The sequence below is a fragment of the Pteropus medius genome, unplaced genomic scaffold (genome assembly GCF_902729225.1).
Source record: "Pteropus medius unplaced genomic scaffold, Ma_sr-lr_union100, whole genome shotgun sequence".
Classification (NCBI taxonomy): Eukaryota; Metazoa; Chordata; class Mammalia; order Chiroptera; family Pteropodidae; genus Pteropus; species Pteropus medius.
In genome coordinates this window covers 10,268,427-10,284,455 of record NW_024350319.1, presented here as the reverse complement: position 1 = coordinate 10,284,455, position 16,029 = coordinate 10,268,427, and the positions used below count along the sequence as shown (strand labels likewise).

Here is a 16,029-nt window from a genome sequence, read left to right as displayed (position 1 = left end):
CCCCTTGTAAAAATATAGTAGATTCTAATTCCCCTCTTCTTGATTATAGGCCAGCCCTAGTGACTTTAAGGAAAAGAAAGTGGTCGAAGTGACATAATGACTTTCGAAGCTAGGTTGTAAAAGGTGATAGGGTTTTCTTCTGGCTCTTGGGTCACATGCATTTGGAACCCTGAGCTGCTGTGAATTCCAGCTACCCTGAGACCTACATGCAGCAAGGTAAGAAAGATACCCAAGGAACTCCAGGTGTTCCAGCCTCTAGCTGTTTTGAGGCTTTCCAGATCATGCATCAGACATGTGAGTAAAGAAGCCTAACTCCAACAACCATTTAGATGCAACGTCACTGGAGATCTTGAGTCAAAACCAACCACCTGAGCAGCTCTTGATTTCCCGATCCATAGAAAACATGTGAGATTATAAATGTTGTTGTTTTAAGCCACTAAATTTTGGGTGATTTGTTATGAAGCAACAGTACTTAATTTATACGGCAAAGTCAAAGATAACTGATTTTTTCTTTGTATGAAATTTGGAAAAATTGTCTGCATTTTATATAGAGCAATTATAAAAATCTCATCAACCTTTTAACTTTAATAGTCTTGTAGCACATCACATGAAAAATAAATGAATAATCATCTAGCAATATTATCCTCAATTTAAAAACAATTATTATATAATTATAAGCAATCTTCTAAGTCAATAATTTCCAAGGAAAACATCCACATTTTCTTTAATATTTTGCACGAAAGTGCTAATGCTTAAGAAAAAAAATTATGTAATTAAAATTAAATCACTCCCCATTAGGACCAAATCAAATTTGTCCCCCATAGGAACAGCAAATCAAATTATGAGTCTGTCAAATCAATTCACTATGTGAGTAGGATGACAGCCCTCTGAGGATGGATTTTCTTTGATCTCTAAGCATTTTTTTTTAAAAAAAAACTATCTAGTTGAGAATTTTTCATATAACCTATCTCACTCAAACTCAGTACTTAACTCTATTTTTATACTCCTTTTAAATGTCAAAGTTGAGGCTAAATTACAGATCCTAGAGGAAGTCACTACTAGAAAAAAAATTTTAAATAGTCATATGTACCTGCTCCAGCAGGTCTTACTCTCTTTTATCTCACAATGCATGATGAATGGAATTCACAGGCCTGTGTGTGCTTGGGGCCACAACCCTCTCCGAAGCACAATTCCTTCAGTCCTTTATTTCTCACTCAAGAAGCCTGAAGGAATGCAAATATGAGTAAGAGTGGCATTATTTTAGGGATAATCTTGGGTTCATTACTTTATTTAAAATAAATACTCCCAAAGCACTAGTGAAAACTAAGGTGTCTTGGGCGGGGTGGGTGGGGGGAGGCTTTAAAGTCCCCTCATGACCTCTCTACCTTGACCACTCCACTATAACTCAAGTAATAATGCTCAGTGCCTGCTATTACTAAGCATCAGTACACCTCAAAACTGTTAATAACATACTTCACAAAACAAACGTGGTGAATTTCTGATTTAAACAAGTTTGGATTTGTGTTAAAGAAGCCATTACTTTAGTTATTCTTCCAAATGTTCTCTAAGTCTTATGAATCAGACACATTTAATTCCTTAGTCCATGATTCCTTAAGAAGGATACATGCACTCCACCCCAGGAGGATAACTCATGTCGATGGATTGGAGTGCAGGAAGAAATATTAGCTCTCCTGTTTAAACTATTTTTTTTTTTTAATTTGACAAGTAGGAGAAATCAAGTTTCACAAATATTTAATATATAGGCTGATAGCGTTACCCCCACTAGGTCAGACAGCCATATGTCCCCTATGTAGGGTCTACATGTCTTTTGAGTTTTGTGTGCATGACAAACAACGGTTATACTTAGATATAGCTGAGACAAGGGGAGGACAAATGACACTGTAAGGTATGGACTCCAATGCCTTGTAAGGGCTGGGCTGGCGATGCAAAGGCAAGATACCAGCTAGGGTGGGGATGGGGGGACTGCCGTGAACTAGAGAGCACCTATACTGTCGAATGACAGCAGTACTACTTGGGTATAAGAATAGAGACTGGGAGCTACCAAATATTCATAATTTTTAAGACAAGCCAGAAATCTACTTTTTAATATGAAATCTCTCAATTTTAGAATTTGGTGCACATTAAAAAAAAGTTGTCTGAAGCTCACATTCAGACTGAGGGCTACTATTTTATGACCTCAAAATTAGAGGAAGCTAGTGGTCTAGAATATCTGTATCCCCTCCCTTGGAATCTTTGCTCTGTCTTCACTTGCTGGTGGTTTTAGGCAAGTTACCTAACTTGTCTGAGCTTTAGTTTCCTTACCTGTAAAGTAAAATAACAACAGCTAATGTTTGGGAGTAAAGTGATAACACAATAAAAATCAATTATAAAACATGTATATTAAAATATAAATTTCTAGAAAACATATATTTTGCTTACACCAGAAACAGAATCAAAAGTATAGAACATTGGAAAAATCAAGTCAGCTGAACACAATTAGTATCTATAAATACAATAGAGAGTAAAAGTCTGAATCTTTGGGACATTTGGGTCACAGAAATATAAAATATTTTAGATTACACTTGGAAGAAAATGAACCAGAATTATCATCAAGGAAGTTCTGCACAAGTCCAAACAAGACAGCGGGGATACCGAACCACTTCCCACGTGAAAATCACATGGAAGTGGAAGCCAGGAAAGAGAAGGAGACGGCCCTGTGAGACCATTCCTGAGGAGAAAGAAAGTGAGAGGACAACTGGGGAGAGTCAAAAGAGGTGCACAGAACAGAGGCAATTTTGGTGTTGTTAAATATGTAAAACCAAGATGCATCCTGAGACCACCAGTAATCAGTGGGCTTCCAAGTGCTTCTTGGGACAGTGTGACTGTCTCAGGACTCCAGCTGACAGGTTACTGGAGTGGTTTCCAACCATTTCTACCAGGAGAATAATTTCTTCCAATGAAGTCTTATCTGGAACCTCTGAACATAAAATAAAAGCAGAGCTGTTCTGGGCTGCCTCAACACCTCAAGTTAGCCTCTAAGAGTGCCATCGATCAATTTAAAAAACAGCCCTAGAAGGAATGGGAAGGCTCTTTTGCCTTCAAAGCCTCTGACAAAAAAGGAGGGAAGAGTTGGTGAGGACTCTTACACTGTATAAATCTATAAAGTATTTATTCTCCATATGTTGAATAGTAAAAACCACTTCTTTTGGTTGAGCGATTACTATGAGTCATGAGCTATGCTAAGAACCACAGGTACTGATCTTATTTAATCTTAACAATAATCCTGTGAGGAATGATTAGCCTCATTCTTCAAAGACAAATACTGAGGCTTTGAGGGGGTCAGTAAGTTAGCCAAAAGCACATAGTAAATGAGGGTCAAATCTTACTGGCCTCCATATCAACATTATAACTAGCTCCACTGATAGATATGAAGATCTGAGAAACTGAACTCAAGATCACGTTTTTTGGCAGCCACTTGATTTCTTCCCTTTCTGGATATCCATGACGCTAATATTTATTTGCTAGTTCAAATCAAAAGACATTTAACAGAACCCAGTATAGTAAGGGAATGTGCTAAATTAGCAGAGTAGGTTTTAGAGTCATGGGAGTGGTTAGTGGTGAGAAAGGAAGAAGAATGGAAGGAAATTTAAACATGAATGAGGCAGCTCTGCCCTAAGGAGAACAAAATAGAAGCCCATCTGGCAGAGAGACAGAGACACACAAACAATAATTCTGCAAACATCAATTGAGCACTAAGAAGAACTGGTTAGAAAAAAAAGTAACTCATTCATAACAGCAGTGAAACTATAAACTACCTAGGGACAAAGTTAACAAAAAATATACAAGACTTTTCTATGGAAAACTATAAAATTTAATTTACTGAAAACATAAAACTAGATCTGAATATATGGAGTGATATGGCAATATTTATGAAGATGTCAGTTCTCTGAAAATTAATCTATATATAATATAATCTATATTGAAATTCAAATAAAAATCTCAACAGTTTTTTATGATCTGAAAAACTGATTCTAAAATTCATAAAGAAGAGTAAATGCAGAGGCATAGCCAATTTAGAAAAAATAAAGGGAGAGGATTGTCCTTTGGACATCAGGATGTAATTTAGAGCTCTTCGAGTAAAACTATGATATTGGTGCAGAAATATATAAACAGATCAAAGAAGCCAGGAGAGCAACCATATAGCAGACCCATTTCTATGCAGGAATAAGTCATTTTAGTGGGGAAAAGATGTACTAGTCAAGAAATGATCTCTGGACCACTGAATATCTTTTATTTCTATTTAAAACAAAATAAAATTTTATCTTTGCCTCGCACTATGCACAACGATTAATGCAGACATATAACTGAGCCTTCAAAACAAAACAAAAATAATTAGAAAAATATAGAATATTCTTATGAGACTGTGGGAAACACTTCCTAAAATCTAAATGTAAAAGTCAAAGGGAAAATACTGATAAATTTACCACATTAAAATGTAAAACTTCTGCTGGACAAAAGATAGGATATAGTTCTGTTTTTCAAACATAATTGAGAAAAACATAAGTAGAAAAAAATATTATCAAGATATACAGCCAAGGATTAGTAGCTAGACTGTCCAAATCTATAATAAAAATTCAAACAATCCGCCAGAAAAACAGAGGCCAAGGTTATGTTTTGGTAATTCTAAAAAGAGATACAAATGACCATTAAATAGATATTAAAAATGTTTCAGTTCACTAGTGATTAGGAGAATGCAAATTAAAATACCAATACAAAAACATTTCTAATCCATCAGATAGTTTAAAATAAAAAGATTTGAAATTAAGTACTGGTGAGATGTGGGGAAATAGAAAATTATAAATTTTCCATGGCACTTTTTAATCACATTAACAAAATATAAAATACAGAATCTAAACTTACACACACACATTCCTTCCCTCTACCCTACAAAGTCCATTAATCTATGGTCAAATTAATCTATGAAAAATAAGGCAAGAATGTATATGGCGGTAAAGATAGTCTCTTCAATAAATAGTGTTGAGAAAACTGGACAGATTATGCAAAAAATGAAACTAGACTACTTTCTTACACCATACACAAGAATAAACTCAAAATGGATTAAAGACTTAAATATAAGACCCCAAACCATAAAACTCCTAGAAGAAAATGCAGGCAGTAAATTCATTGCCATTGCTCTTAGTAATATTTTTTGGATATATCTCCTTGGGCAAGGGAAACAAAAGAAAAAATAAACAAATGGGACTACATCAAACTAAAAAGTTTTTGCACAGCAAAGGAAACCATCAACAAAACTAAAAGACAACCTACCGAATGGGAGAAGAAAGGATTAATATTCAAAATATAAAGGACTCATACAACACCAAAAATCCCCCACACAATTAAAAAATGGACAGAGGACCTGAATAGATATTTCTCCAAAGAGGACATGTAGATAGCCAACAGACATATGAAAAGATGCTCAACATTACTAATCGTCAGAGAAATACAAATGAAAACCACAATGAGATATCATCTCACACCTGTCAGAATGGCTAACAGCAATAAATCAACAAACAAGTGTTGGTGAGGATGTGGAGGAAAAGGAATCCTAATGCACTGTTGGCAAGATTGCAAATCAGTGTAGCTGCCATGGAAAATAGTTTGGAGTTTCCTCAAAATAATTAAAAATAGAACTACTTTATGACCCAGCAATTCCACTTCTGGGTTCTTATCTGAAGAAATCCAAAAACAATTTGAAAAGATACATGCATCTCTTTGTTCATTGCAGCATTATTTTCTACAGCCAAGACATGGATACAATCTAAGTGTCCATCAATAGACAACTAAATAAGAAGAGGTGGTACTTATATACAATGGAATATTATTCAAACATAAAAAAGAATGAAATCTTACCATTTTCAACAACATGAATAGACCCAAAGGGTATTATGCTAAGTGAAGTCATACAGAAAAACAAACACCATATAATTTCACTTGCATGTGAACTCTAAAGAACAAAATAAATGCACAAACAAAACAGAAACAGACTCGTAGATACAGAGAACATTTTGAGGGTTGCCACATGGGAGGGAGTTGAAGGGCTGGGTGAAAAACGTGAAGGGGTTAAGAAATTCAAAATGGCAGTTACAAAAGAGTCATGGGATGTAAAATATAGCACAGGGAATATATTCGATAATACTGTAATAACTGTACGGTGCTAGGTAGATACTAGATTATTGGGGGGATCACTTAGTAAGGTATATACATGTCTAACCACTATGCTGTACACCTGAAACAATAATATTGAATGTCAAATGTACTGAGAAACAAACAAAAATAAAAATTAAAAAGAAAACAAAATCTAAAGTACAGATTTAACCTCCCTACACACACACCTTCCCTTTACCCTAGAAAGTCCATTTCTAGAAATATTCCTGAGAGATCTTTTTGACATATGCAAGGGGAAATGTGTGCAAGGATGCTGGTCACAGTGTTGTTGGTAATAGCAGAAATTTTAAAGCAACCTGAAAATCCACTAATAAGATAGTATATATTTACAGAATGTAACATTATGAAATAGTTAAAGAATGAGCTAGGTCTATATGTATCAACACAGAGCTCAAAAACGAACTACACAGTGAAAAAAGCAAGTTATAGGATGATATAATTAGCACTGAGGAAATAGTAGGAACAGGTTACTGTGAGAAGTAGAAAGTAGTCCAGCATGTAGAATGCATAAGTAGAAACATAAAACTTGAAAATAGGCTGCGGTCAGACAGCTGAATATATTGTTCTTTTTAAAATACAGATTTGGTATAGCACCACAGAGTTCTTATTGGCTTCGGCTTTACTGTTTAGTTAATAAATCCTCAGTACAGAAATCTAGCTTTTCTCCCTGCTCCATGGAATATGAAATTCTACAACCTTTAAAAAACACCTTGTTTATCAGGTTTTGACTGTGGACTCCGGGCTATCGAGCAAAATCTTTGCTATGGGGTACTTTCAGTTGGTGGTGAAAAGATCTTTGATGCCCCATTCTTGCCTATCTTGATTGATTTCCCCTCACCGATCTATTATCTGTTTTCAACAATCACACCAAAGATGAGAAAAATTTTTTTAGATAGAAAGGAACTACTATAAAATGCAAGGAGGAGAACAGGAGCTGTACTATGGTGATAAGGCGAGCCCTGTCTCTCCCCCTTGAAATAGCAGGCCTCAGAGCTGAGAGAGAAGTAAGAGCAAGAAATAAAGATGGAGCTATGCAAAGCACGTTGCTTGTACTGGAAACTGCTAGTTGTCTCTCAAAATCTGTTCTCCCTTCTTCCATAACAACAGTTTTGAAGCCAGGCCCGCGCGTGACCATGTGAGTTCATTTCCCATCCTTGTTGTTAGGATGTAGCCATGTGACCTAAATTCTCATCAATAGACTGTGAGAAGGAATGTGTGCTGCCTGGGGGTCTGGGATTTAAGAAATTGAGCATGCACCATTTGCATTCTTTTTCTGTTTCCATTCAACTGGAACCTGGCCATAGCGATGACCTAGCTTTCATCATACAGATGTCAACCATGTCCCAGGGCAGTGGTTCTCAAAGTGTACTCTTGAGACCCCTAGGGACTACTGCGACCCCTTCAGGTAAGCTACAGGTCAGAACTATTTTAATATTAACACTAAGAAATTATGTGTCTTTTTCAATCTCATTCTCTTTCAAATGTACAATGGAGTTTTCCAGTGGTCACATGAAGTGTAATATCACAGCAGCTGGAATGCAAAAGCAGACATAAGAATCCAGCTCTATTAAGCTAGAACTTAAAAAGAGTTGCACAAATGTAGAGCAATGTCCCTCTTATCACTATTTTTGTTGTTTTCGAAAATATGGTTGCTTTTCATAAGAATGCATTATTTATATTAACTTGTATAGATTTATTGCAATTTTAAGATGATTTAATAAATATTTTTAAATTTCTTATATGGTAAATATAAAAAGATATATTTACCAAGTAAACGAAAGCTTTTTGAGGTCTTTAACATTTTCTAAAAGTGTAAAAAGATCCCATGACCAAAAAATTTGAGAACCGTTGCCCTAGGGGTTGGAAGAACAATGACAGAAAGAACCCTCAGTATCCCTAAATGAATGTGACCACTGAAGCTGCCCTGCTCTCATCCTCAGCGAGGCTGTTATATACAAGAGAAATAAGTTTCTGTGTTAGGACACGACATCATTTTGTCTTTCATTATAGCATCTTGATTTACTCTAAATAACATAGACAATAGTCATATCAGTGAGACAGTACTATATGAAAAACTAAAATAGGTGGCATTGCTTTGTGTGGGTAGTAAGAGCACAGGTATTTCAGGTTTGAATGTTGATGACTCTTATTATGCCACTGCAAAATATCTGTCACAACTATTACTTGTGATAACTTGGAAGACAGAACATGCTCCTGTGAAGCCCACGGCTAGAGAAGAAATGGCTAGAAAGAGCAAGAATGTTGGTATATGTTGACTGTTTCGTGTTGTATTTAGCAACATATTATAAGACATAGATAAACTCAAGAAATAACTGACCAATTCACAAGCAGATAAAGATAAAAGAAAGTTGGAAAAAGTCAACTGCTTGTATCTCTCCAAACAGCAGAAGACAAGGCTATTATTGCTCGAAGGCCTCCCATTAATCCCCTTCTACATCCAAAAAAAAAAAAAAGAGAGAGTCTGGCCCTGAGGCAAAACATAGACTATGGATATTGTCCTCCTATTCAAGCCTGTTGTTTTATATGGCCTCAAGGGCACTGCCATGAAAATGATAAAACAAAGAAATGAAGTAGTTTAATGCTACATTCAGAAGAGAACTTTGGGTGTAGTTACAGGCATATGAAACTAACTGGAAGCAAAAAGAGAAGAAGTCTACCAAATTTTTGAGGAAATGGTTTTACCAAAACAACCAAAAGCTTATAGTTTTTTCAAACTTAAAATATCTCTTAGAAGGGCATAGTTACCAACACACCACTTGGATGTAGCTATGCAGGACAATGGTCAACAGGAAGGACTTCTCCCAGGGCCAGGGGCCTCAGAAGAGAATAGACGAAGAGTAGAACCAAGAGGTGCCCATGGGCTAGCTAGCCCAGGAAATCACTCCACTGCCAGGGCAAGGACCCTTTGCCATCATAGAATCTGATATTTGCTATGGTTCAGTGACTACTCAACCATATTGCCAAACTTCCCTTTCTTGAATAGGCACCTTTATTTCACTTCTGGTCTTGCTCTTTACTGTTTATTGGTGGCAGGGAGGGAGGGCAATCTGATGTTTAGTTTATAGGTGGCTGAGTATGAGGAGTTAAACTTGGACCTAATAGAGAAAACTACATCAAGTAGAGATTCTTGACTTTTGAACTAGATGATGGGATTCTGAGTTGTTTTCTTTGGCAAGTGAACAAATACATTCTATGAGTGGGAAGAAGAAAACATGTTGACATTTGGATGGCTGCAGGGGCAAACTGTGGTAGAAGCTGCTAGCTAGTTCTCTTGTCCTTCCATAGTAATAGAACTGAAGCCGGGGACCTGACTGCCCAGCTGGACTATATTCCCAGCCTGTCTCACAATTACAACATGACTAAATTCTCAACAACGCCATGTGAACAGAAGAGATGGATGCCACTTCCACATCTGGAACTTCAGACCTAACATTCTCTTCCTCTTACATGCCAGCTGGAACCCATATGTGGTAGTAACCCTGCTTTGACCACACAGATGATAACAGATGATCCTAAGAGATGGCAGAAAAACAACTTGGAAGGAACCTTGATCCCAAAACGACTTCCAGGAGAAAAGCTGCCCAGTGAATCTGTACTGTTCACAATGATTCTATTACCTAAAAGAAAAAATATGCTTCTTTGTCTTACAAGCCACTTAAGTGTTAGGTCTTTTAATTACACTGGTCTTACCATCACTAGTATATGGCTGATGTCAGCAATCCCTCTCTTTTATACCCTGGACCTGTGAGGAGGTCTTGGGGTGAATTTCTGTGTGTGTGTGTGTGTGTGTGTGTGTGTGTGTGTGTGTGTGTGTGTGTGTGCGTATCTGTGTGTAATTCAGGTCTGTGTGCGCCTAGTTGGTGCTAGAGGATTGGAGAATTGGTGTGAGAAATCCCTACACATTTGGTGTCAGAAATAATTCCAGAAAAAAAAGATACCACAGGAGCTTAATAGTACATAAGGTGTGGAGTAATCGGGGCTGAACTTAACACTTTGCTTTTCATAAACACTTCAGCTTTGCCTCTGCACCTTCTGAACTCCTGCAAGGTCAGCAGTGGTGCCATCGATCTCAGATACCACTGTACTGCCCACAGTGGCCAAGAATCTCTAGGCTGCCACAATGCCAACCAAAAAAGGGGTTGTTAAAATGGGCTTTTCCAAACTCAGACTGTGGTTGAGAATAGCACATGCAGTGACTGCACATTCTAACAGAGATATCATACCACCTTATAGAACTTGCTAAGAGGTACCCCCAAACCAGTATTGTAACCCTTGGCCCATCACCCGTGTCCAGGCTCTATAAGAGAAGAGGGAGATTGATGGGGTATCCAGAGAGAGTTCTGGAGTTATTTGCTTCCTGCCCCTTCTCCCCTACCGGCCCATTGCAAGCCACATGAGGAAGAATTTCAATTATCTGAGACATCACTTTAGGTTTCTCAGCCTGAACCAAGCACAATCTGAGGAAAGCAGAGATATATTAAATTGAATGAGAAATTAAAGTTTCGATTTAGATTAAACAAGAATCAAAGAGCTTTTTCTGCTTGTGCCCACCAAGTGCATTCATTCAATATGTATGGTGGACCAGGTTTGGGTGAAAATGCCTGCCTGCCTGGCTGTCATGCTTCCACCAATAGCCAAGAATCGTATGGAATGGCTGCCATAGCACCCATTTTTAACAGCAATATTATGTGGCAGTAATAGCAACAACAAAAAAATTGATTTTTCTAGTTTTTCCTCTCTTCAATGCCAGAACAATTAGAACTAAGCCCTTAAACTGAGTAAGCACCAGAGGTTCTGGATGAGCTGTAGGAGGGGGAAACCTGCGGAGGAAAGAAAGACTTTGCAGCACAATAGGTATCCCAATACAGTTAATTTGAATATTCAAAGAGAGGCTTTATGAAGCTATCTTCTGGCCTTTAACTGCCTAACTCTAGATAGACTTCTTTTATATCAGACATAAACTTACATCTTATTTGACTTAAGCCTCTTCGATATAATATTTGTAATACATTAAAAAGTTCCTTAAATAAGTGAAAAAAAGATGTTTGTAGAAATATGGGCAAAAGAAAGCAGGCACTTTATACAAGGAAAAAATACAGATGGTCAATAGCATCTGAAAATATACTTAACCTTAGCAGTAACTCAAGAAATGTAAATCTGAAAAATGAAATACTATTTTTGAGTATTAGGTTGGCAAAAATATGAGTTGTATCTGGTTGAAAAGAGTCTGGAGAAATAGACTCATATAATGTTGATGGGTCTATACTTGGAAAAGTCTTTTTGGAGGACAGTTTGGAAATAGCTATGAAGATTAAAAATTCATTTGTATATGAGCAAGTGCACATGTGCACACGTGGGTGTGTGTGTAAGTGCATCGACTCATATTGACGCGTTTGCCCATTTAATGTACAGGAAAAAGGCCGGAAGGATATATAACAAGCTTAATAATATTTCTTTCAGGACAGGAGGGGTAGTAGAATGGAAGGAAGGTATTAAAAAACTTTCACTTTTTGCACCAGAACTTAAAAATTTTATAAGCATATATTATTTTTGTAATTAAAAATTTTTAATGAAAATCAATTACTCTAGCTTTTCGAAGATTAAATAGATATACAAAATGCTTTAATAGATTTATTTCTCTTTAAAATAGATGTGTTGGAGGCTGAGCAGGCACGGTCTACTCAAATTTGAGTAAATTTTGGTAACCTGAACCTTGCTTTGTATAGGTAGGTAGTTTGGTATTTCACAGATTGATAAAGAGGGCTTCCTTAATTAATAACAAGTACAGCTGATGTTTTATATCCCTGGACAGTACTAAATAAGGCTTGTTTTTAGTAATTAAAGATTAAAAATACGATCTTAGAGCAAGTATTCTGAAATAAAGTTTACAGAGACTAGCATTTTTAATAAAAATAATTATTTCTACTATTAGTTTTTATCTTTTCTTTTTGGCAGAGAATGTCTTCAATTTTTAAGCATGTGTGCCAAGGAAACGACCTTCTGCCAACTCATACTGATGCACTTGCCATTTTCAGGCCAGAATTCATTCCAAATAAGAGACTCTACCAAGAAATACATATATATATTTTTAATCTCAAGGTTTTTAAGTAAAAAGTAGGTCATTTAAAATAAAAGAAGACATTCTTACTTGGTCCTCAAAAGATAGAGCCTGGGCAACATCTCTTGGAAATCCATCAATAACAATGCCTTCTTCATCAGGTATTTGCATCAATTTCTGTTTTATCTCTGTAATCGTTGTTTCCTTTTATAAAGAAAAAAGGATTTAAAAAACCACAGTTAAACTTGGTATACTTATAAATGGTATAACAACTGCAGAATAAAAACAAATTATACAGCAGTACCTGTGGGGCCAATTCTCCAGTTGTAATTATTTTGGCAATAAGACTCCATTTCCTATTGCTGCTAGTACTGTGGATCTTCTTTCTTAATAATTCTCCCACTGAAATGTATTGGAATCCGTATCGTTCTGCGATTTTCAAACTTTGAGTACCCTTTCCACTTCCTGGACCACCTATAATTTAAAAAAGGCAAAATTGTGACCTTCTGATACAATAAGAAACTCTCTTTTATACAACTACTAACTTCATCTTGAGATGCAGATTCTAGACCAACAGTACCAGGACAGGTAACTGTTCCACTGTGGTGTTCCCATTCCCATTCCTGAATGCAGAGCAAGTGTAGACTAACAAAGGAAAGGAAAGAATTATCGTGATCAACTGCATTAGATGAAAGAGGCATTGTTTTCCTCTACCTATTGTAGTAAGTAACTAATTTAAAAATTTTCAACAATGTAGTTGAAAGAAACCTTTACTATTTTCTATCTAAATGCACATAGTTTTTCCTTCTGCAGTCAAAGGAAAATCTATGGAATAAAAAAGACAATGATTGAAATAACAGATATGTGTTTCATGTTGACAAAGAGTTAATGTGCAATATGGTAAAATGTAACAATTATTTTTAAACCAAAAGAACACCAATATCGACACAGCTTATATAAGTCTTTTTTGGAACTCTTTCTGTTCATGCATGTCCTTGCATTTTCTCCTTTAACTTCAAAAGTAGTTTTACGCAATAAACATGCAGAGTGAATGGAATAGATCCTTATGGTAGAACAATTTCACAGAACTCATGATAATTTTGATTTTATGATACATTAATGTGAAATAATTAAAATTTTGCAACATAACTACTAATCATCGGTAATTGCTATTTATTTTTTAAAAGCATAAGTACTCAGATTTTATTTCCAAATCATATTAAATTATTTTAGTTAATTTATAAATAGCCTAGATGAATTGGAATTCAAAGTCTGAACAAATTTCAAAACAAAGCACACAGTCGTCAGCCCAGTCTGATTTGTTACTTGCTGGCAATTATCAAAATGAAATGTTTTCAAATACCTAAGCATAAATTATTGACTGTACACAAAATATTTTTAGAAGCCAATGTCTAATAAGTAATGAAATGCTTTGGAAATATTTATTAAAATATAATTATTATTTATTAAATAATATTGAAAATAATAATTCCATAGAAAAGCGAGTTGATGGTCTCCCTACTAATTCAATATATCAAGATACTAATTAAATATATTAAACTTATTATTTTATATATAATTATTTAGTAAATATTTTTCATTCTTGTTGCAAAAAATACAAGTAAAAAATAAAGACAGATGTTTTGTTTTGTTTTGTTTTTGTCTAGGTAGACTTGGTTGGCCTGGGCTTATTTCCTCATTAAAAAATTTAATGTGCAGAATTCTAAGATCAACTAATATAATGAGAACCATTTCTTAACCCCAATCCCAAATAATGTGCCTGATAATATCTGGCTTTCACATTTTTATTACTTTATTAAATCTAGAGTAGGAATTTGTTTTCATTCTTAATTATTCTAAGAAAATTTAAATCTTATCCTATTAGATTTAACATTAATAATTACTACCAGATTAAATTTACTTTGCCAATCAGAAGTTAGTTTTAGCACTAAATAGCTGTTTTTGGCCTACTAACCTATGGGCAAATCATGGATTGGCTTGGAAAAAAAAATTACACAACAACTCCATTAACAAATTCTAACAGCTCTGATCCCTAAAGAATGAAAGTTATCTTTCATTAACTATATTTCCACACTTGATCTCACAAAGCATCAAACTAAAAGACTATAAATTCTACTGAATTAAAAAAATATTTAAATACACTAACAAAGTTATAGCACTTTCACGGAAAAAAAACTGATTTTTGTCAAATAATAGAGGCAAGAGCAGACAATGAAAAATATGATTAGCACAATTGACAAAAAATAGCATTAATTTATTGGATGAGTTTGATTACTGAAACTTAACAAATTAATTTTACTTTCTTCTTTCTAAAACCAGAGTGAGCTTAATGTTGTTCTATTTATTTATCTCCTATACTTACGAATAATAGAATCCATCTAACTCTTAGATGTTATGATTACAGTAAATAAGAAAGATTCATATCTGTGCCAAAAAGTTCAGCTTAAAAAATTTTTTTGAATCGTCAGAAGGGAATATCTGTGGATATCTGTACTTCCCCCACCTGTTTTCCAGGTTGGAATTAATAAAATTTTGTAAGGCTCAGGCAAAATTCTCTTATAAATCCTCAAAAGTCATAAAATTGCCCCCAATTTTCTCAGATAACCTAAGGATTGGTTTTTCTTTTCTTCTGTTATCTCAGTCCTCTAAAAGTTATTTACACTCATTGGTTCTGCATCATTCTTGCAATATATAAAATGTTACAATACAGCATGAAAATCTAAAACAAAAATCACACTCTTGGGAAGCAACCTGATTTTACTGAGTAAAAGAAAACTGTGAAGTGGAGAAGATTTGAGCATTTATAACTTCTCTAAAGATCTGTTTATTGAAATATTTTAATCATTTCATATGCACAAAAAAATCACATATTTGTTATTTTACTCAAGAGCAATTTGGTACCACACTTTTTTCATGATCAAGCAAGTCTCCTTCATCTTGTTAATAATTACCAATATTTTACTAATAGCAAAGAGAAAAACAAAATTGAAAGAATATTTCATTATAGAATGGTGAAATAATTTCCAATTATTCTTTACCTGTAGCTCTTTTAATAAGGCATTTCTTTAAAAATTTTTAAGCACATGCAAAAAAATCCATTTTCAAGAATAGGTAGAGATTTATGACATAAGAGTGACTACCATACACCATAAGAATATTTGGACTTTTGGAAAGTCAATTTCTATATTCTCTTCTTATTTAATTATTTTAAACAATTCAAGGCTAAGTATATCTGGAATTTCATTTTCATTGTAATTAGAGATAAATGTCACTCCTTCTAGCCTGATGAACTTAATTTCTTGTTATAGCTTGCTATGTTTATTTGTATGCTTTCTTCCTAGTTGCTATCATTTCCTAGTTGTCATTATATCTTCTGGGAGCAATGCTTCTTTGCATGAAGGCTATATACATTTTGCTCTCTGTTAAGTTACTAGATAGAATAGCTCTGAACATTTCACTTTAGCTTTTTGCTTTTGGGCATCTCTATGAAAGCTGAGTCAAACTGGAAAGTGAGACAATGACTACATATGCTGCATGTTCACAGGACTCTTCATGATTTTTTAAGGAAGTTAGAATTTGTGAGAATGGTTGAAAATGCATTCTGGAAAAAATACTTAAAACATTTTCAACCTCTATTCCTTATGTAATGTCATCAAACTGATATTTCCATATTCAATATAAGGTTCATAGAGGCAAAATAA

The 16,029-nt window shown here is 34.9% G+C and overlaps 1 protein-coding gene across 3 annotated transcripts in view; it reads right to left on the bottom strand.

Annotated features, from left to right (window-relative positions):
- The window catches only part of AK5 (adenylate kinase 5), a 195,426-nt gene that overhangs the window by 168,210 nt on the left and 11,187 nt on the right, over nt 1–16,029 (bottom strand). For all 3 annotated transcript variants that reach the window (XM_039838642.1, XM_039838640.1, XM_039838641.1), the window contains exons 4-5: nt 12,612–12,781; nt 12,398–12,511 (exon numbers count right to left, since the gene is read on the bottom strand). In XM_039838642.1, coding sequence (XP_039694576.1) covers nt 12,398–12,511; nt 12,612–12,781 — 284 coding nt within the window. The remainder of the gene's footprint in view (nt 1–12,397; nt 12,512–12,611; nt 12,782–16,029) is intronic.